At 41.5% G+C, this 5870-nt stretch overlaps 1 protein-coding gene and 1 long non-coding RNA gene across 2 annotated transcripts in view; one reads left to right on the plus strand and one right to left on the minus strand.

Moving 5' to 3' along the window:
- Positions 1 to 5870, plus strand: part of CUNH16orf62 (chromosome unknown C16orf62 homolog) — a 102614-nt gene that overhangs the window by 57588 nt on the left and 39156 nt on the right. Inside the window, exons 22-24 of the mRNA XM_023521746.1 lie at positions 2238 to 2300; positions 3463 to 3548; positions 4651 to 4731. Of these exons, the coding sequence (XP_023377514.1) occupies positions 2238 to 2300; positions 3463 to 3548; positions 4651 to 4731 (230 nt within the window). The remainder of the gene's footprint in view (positions 1 to 2237; positions 2301 to 3462; positions 3549 to 4650; positions 4732 to 5870) is intronic.
- The window catches only part of LOC111730446, a 1173-nt gene continuing 848 nt past the window's right edge, over positions 5546 to 5870 (minus strand). The window contains exon 2 of the long non-coding RNA XR_002776698.1: positions 5546 to 5845. This is a non-coding gene — a long non-coding RNA (uncharacterized LOC111730446). The remainder of the gene's footprint in view (positions 5846 to 5870) is intronic.

The raw sequence follows: 5870 nt of genomic DNA on the forward strand, positions 1-5870 counted from the left end.
GGGATAGGGAAGGTACAAAGTGAGCCTAAAACATTGTCTTGTGCCAGAAAGTAAGGAAGTACTCAAAAAACTGATTGGACGGTAATGATTATAACACAGTGAATACAGTAGGGTCCAGATTATTCCTATGAGAAATAGATAAATAAATCGATGCGGGGAAAGGTGGGTGGGGTGCCAATTGAGAAATGTGGAAGAAATGGTAGAGTTAAAAAAAATCGCCATTCGCAGCTATCTCAATAAAGACAATCAGTAATCTTAATGCAAGAATCATCAACAGAGGCTACATCTAAGGAGGTGGTCTGATGAGCAGGATATTTTCATATCTCATGGTGTCTTGCCATAGAATGAGTATTAATTGCAGGAGGGAAAATAGTAACTATGCAGTGGAGAAATCGGACAGCCGTTGACCTGCTAATCAAAATTCATGTCACCTGAGAGGAACAGGTAGACATCTTGTGCCTGCAGATCCGGTGCCCTGAGAAGGGCACAGCATCATCTTTGTTGCATTCCAGTAGATACACGCACCCTGAATCTAACCACGAGACAACATCGGTCATGCCAGAATTGAGGAGCATTCTATAAAGTCATTGGCCTGTGCTCGTCAAAAATATTGTCATTAATTAATAACAAAGAAAGGCTAAGGAACTGCTCCAAATTAACACAGACCAAGGAAACGTGACAACGAAATGCAGGCATGATCCTCTACTGAACAGAGGAAGAAATAATGCCACAGAGAACGCATTGAGACAGTTGACAAGGTCGGAATATGGATGGTAGATTAAAGCGTTACAATCATATCAATGCAAACTTTCCTGACTTTGATAACAGCAAAATGGAAATGTCAGAGAATATATTATTCTTAAGAAATACAAATGAAATATTAAGTGCTAAAGGGCACGATATCTATGCGGTTTACCCTCAGATGGTTCTGAGAAAAATACGTGTCTTACGTAGAAAGAGCGATAAAACAAATATGGCAAAATATTAAAAACGGGTGACGGTGACTTTGAGTAAAGATAATATGGGAGTTCTTTGTGCCTATTCTTTCAGTTTTTCTGCAGGTTTGGAATTATTTCAAAATAAAAAGTTAAGAAATGTATTTGGTGGTGGTGTGTTTACAAATTCTGCCATCGGACAGATAGGTGAGATAAATTAGCGAAGACAGCAAAATGTTGGTGATTGTAGAATTTAAGTGATAAGTAAATGGGCGTTTGTTATATATCCTTTAAATTGTTTTTGTTTCAGCATTTTCATAATAAAATGTTGATGGAAAAACACCTATATTTTAAAATCAGGAAATGCATGATATGATATGTAACTATACTTAAGTATTAAAACTCTTTTCCTGTTCTTAAGGGATAAGTGGCTATGGATAAGGTTTCAGGAACTGTTGCAATGTCTTACAATGCTCTGTGTTGGAGTATTGCTTGTCAGGAAGTTTTAAAGTCCTTTATTAATCTCTTGCTTGACTAACCTAGTCAGCTACTTAATTATGAAATGGGCTTATACCTCTTCATATCGTGTTTTTGGAACGTGAGTGATTTCTTTTGCAAAGACATTAAGCAGCAGTATTTTTAGTATAAACAAACGTATTTGTCAGTACGTTTTCTCTTCTTGACCGTAACATGTCAAAGGTTTACATTTGATTTAGAAAAAGCAGGTGTTGGTCCTCTTGTGCCAACGCCCTGTCAACAGGACTGTGTGCCCCTAGGGTGACGTCAGCACTAGGCACTGGAGCCGGCCTCACAGACCGTGCCACCATCCTCGGGTAACGATGTGGCCTTTGACTCGACTGGCAAACGCGGTCCAGTGCCTGTCCGCAGCCACGATGGGCTCGACTAGAGGGCTGCAAACCAGGACCCACCACCTGTTCGTGGGCATAAAGTTTTATTGGCACCCAGCCATGCCCATTTGTTATGTTCAGCCACTCCAGGTATAGTCACAGCTGACTTTCATGGAGGGCTTTGAAGGGCAGGCACTGCATACCCGAAGCATCTCATTTAATCCTCACAACGAGCATGATGCTGCTCTGCTCTCCATTTTACAGAGGGGGAAGTCGAGGCTACAGAATAGGGTGGGCAAACGCAGACCGAGACAGGGACTGACAGGAATTCCCTGTTTCTCGAGCAATCCAGGTTTCTCATTGTAATTTTGATCGCAGATTATGAAAGGGCTGCCTTTTAAAAAAAAAATCTGAGTTTTAGTAAATAGGATGTGGTTTTCATTTTGTTTTACAGCTTCAGTCAATAATTAAGAAAGTGATTGCCCACTTCCATGATTTCTCAGTTCTTTTCTCGGTGGTAAGTGACTTTCCACAATTATCTTTGGAAATTTGTATCTGAGTCAGAGGTTCCCTGAGCGGCTCAGCCGTTTGTTTTTTTTTTTTTAAGTCATGATGCCCTAGGCCAAAAGAAATACTTTTATAAAGTTCCTTTTATAAAGTAGTTGGGTCTAAACAACTTAAGTATTTATGTCATAACAACTTAATCAGCGTTTGAAAAACTTGTGCAGAGACCGAAAGAGAAATAAGATGTGGCCACCAGCTGGGCACCACGCAGCTCCTCAGCTCTGGGAGTCAAACTGGACGCCTCCTTCCACATTGCCCCTTCTGCCTTGATTGTCACGTGCTAGCTTGCTTTTTTACCGTGCATTCTAATGTCGAAGCTGTGAAACACGTCAAGCTAAGGCTTGTCTCAGTGTCTGACAGTTCAGATGTATTATGTTCCCCTCAAAAACTTAAAAAATCCTGCGACACACTCGCGAGTTTGCAGCAGCGCCCTGGCCAAGTACAGACCCAGGCGACTGTGTGTGCGCTGACATCTCGCTGCCCCTCGCTGCCCTCTCCCCTGGCACCCTTCCCTCTTCTGGTTTCCGTTGATGTGTATTTACAGGACTGTACGTTTTTGGTTTCTTGCCTGTTTAAAAATCGAAGCTGTTGTTTATCGGACATCTGCCACACTCCACGAGCGCTGTGGTAGAACTTTCCACACATCGCTTCGTCATTGTCACAGCACTACTGAGAAGTGGGAGGAGCTGTTATTCCCACTTTACAACTGAGGGAACGGGTGCTGGAAGAGATGGTGTAATTTGCTTGTCGCAGCGTCTCTTCTGTGGAGGCAGGACGCAGAGCCCACTCTGAACGACTGACTCTTCTTTCTGTGTGCGTCAGCACCATCATAGAAAGACGCAAACCCGCTTTTCATTGTGTTACCCAGAAAAGCTTAGGGTCACCTACACGTCGCCCAGGTGACGTGCTGGAACTGGCCCTGATCCTGTTTCACAAACCTCGGGTTCTCCCTGCTTTCAGGGGGGTCCTCCTCCCACCTGCTTCAGACGGGGGGAACCCTGCCTCTATTCTGACTTTCAAAGAAAAAGTGACCCATAAATTCTTTCCAATAACTGGTGGAAATTGCATGTAAAGTGCTTTTTTTTTTTTTTTTTTTTTTTTTTTTTAATTTTTAGGAAAAATTTCTACCGTTTCTGGACATGTTCCAAAAAGAGAGTGTGCGGGTGGAGGTTTGCAAATGCATCATGGACGTTTTTATCAAGTAAGTGTAACACATCGTGATCGGAAGGTCCAGTTCCCGATGCCTGTTGATAAGAAACCAGTTTATGCCCTCCGAGGTCCAGTCATGTGTACATGTTTCGTACCTAATATAGCGTTGAGAGGAAAATTACATCAAAGGAGCAGTCATGATCAAAGTTTATAATTAGGGCTTAAGAAGACAAAGTCATAAGTGTCAGCAAGAGCCTGGCCATCACTACATGTGACTCCTGTGTGTTTTTGGAAGACGTGATGTATCGATGAGCTACTTAGTAATGTTTTATAAGATAAAGTCATACTTATCAAGGTTCTATCTTCAGTGTATAGGTTCGTGATCAGTTTTCAAATTTAGTTCTTTTCATGTTATTAAATGTATTTTTCCCAATACTCGTTACTGCTGGTACATGAAATAAGTGTAGGTGTGGCCCATGAAGGAGAGATTTTTATTTTAAAGGGTCACAGGTTTATATTTATTTTAAAGTTATGTAAGATAATATATAACTAGTTTAGTCTGATTCATGTATATTATTTTTCAGGACAAGTATAAAAGTCTCTTTAAATATTAAGTATGTAGATATGCTTAAAAATATAGGACAGAACTTAACCACAGTTTGGAGAGTTGAGTTGGAATTCGCTCGAATGTATGTTTGAAGCTTTCTTTGTGTTGTCTTCCTAAAAGATTAATTCCATATGCTTGGAACAAATATCCCTACTTTACTTACATAAACGTTTATTTTAAGAGCTTGTCCTTTGTGTTATTTGAAAAACCCAATTAATGATTGTGCCTGGCACTTAACACAGTTGTAGACAGGTTGTGGACAACTTCAGAGGGTTCCAGAAACGTGATAAGGAACCAGGTTTGCCCTTTGCCTGGCTTAGGGAAACATAGCAGTTCTACCAGGATCTCGCAGTTACGGAAAGTTATGTGTAGAAGAGAGAACCCGTTATTGAAAGAATTGAGAGTGGGAATGTTGTCCATTAGCCGAGCTGTGTTCACTGCAGACGGATCATTTGTTGCTGCTAAAGTTGTACAGTAGATAAGAACGAAGTGCTTTCACTGTTCTCAGTGGATGTCGCTTCTCCTTTGATCTTTAAATGTCTCCTAGGCATCAGCAAGAGCCCACCAAGGACCCCGTCATTCTGAACGCCCTTTTGCACGTTTGCAAGACCATGCACGACTCTGTTAAGTAAGCCCCACTTAAGGCTGAAACGTAACCTGGATTGGGTCTTCATACCACGTAATAGGACATGAGGGAACGACGGCTTTAAGCTACCACTGCGAATGATGTTATTTTACGAGGACTGTTAACATTCTTGCTAACAAGGCCATTCCAGTGCAGGGGAGGAGGGAGGCCGACGGGTAACCTTCGTGAGAAAATGAGTTGGCAGATGTTTTTACAGAGAGATTTCTGCTGGGAGAAAAAGCTTGGTTTCATCCAAGTGAATTCATACTCCTTGTCTCTGAGACATTTCTGAGAGCAGCAGATAGTATAATGAGTTCACTCATCCAGTAACATAGCCTTTAAATTTTTTCTTATTAGCCAGTTATTTGAAATTCAAATGCAACTGGGCATACTCCTTACACGAAGGACTGTATTTGTTCGGCATGCAATGAGGTTCAGACCTATCCACTGGCCTTACCTTTGCGTCAAAGGCCAAATGATCATTCCTTTGCTTCCTAGCCCTTTTTCCCGCCACATGTTTCCATGTGACCATGCTTAAGCCATTCTTATTTGTGGCTGAAATTCTAGTCCCCAAAGAATTTTTAAATACAGCCGCTTGATTCACTGGAAAATGTTACAAGCATCGAGAAAATTGTTTTAGAGCTTAACAAGATGAATTATGTATTTTTTTCCTCTGAATTTTAGAATCTTTATTTCGTGACTTTGTGCTTTCAACTTTATGGGTAGTTATAAACAAAATATCAAGGCTTTTCATAATAAATGGAACCGATAGAGTTTGGTTGGACAAAATAAAAAAACAAAGCCACAGAAAACATCTAGAAAGGCACTTGTATTAGTAGGATATCGGGTGTTGGCCTAAATAAAATAGGTTTGTTTTCCTCTTACTAAAAATACAAGGCCAGAAGGTAGAGGTAGGGTAGCTCTGCTTTAGCATGTCACCCAGGAACGCAGGTTCCTTTTGTCTTGTAGCTCCACCATACCTCTGGGACGTTGTCTTCGTGTTCCTGGAGGAGGCTGACCGGCCTTGACCATGTCCGTGTTGCAGCTCGTGGGCATTGGAAGGCTCATACATAGCTCACATTCACATCCCATTGGCCAGAACGTCATGTGGCCATACCTGGCTGCAAAGGAGGCTGGGAAAT

Source organism: Pteropus vampyrus, unplaced genomic scaffold (genome assembly GCF_000151845.1).
Source record: "Pteropus vampyrus isolate Shadow unplaced genomic scaffold, Pvam_2.0 Scaffold314, whole genome shotgun sequence".
Taxonomy (NCBI): domain Eukaryota; kingdom Metazoa; phylum Chordata; class Mammalia; order Chiroptera; family Pteropodidae; genus Pteropus; species Pteropus vampyrus.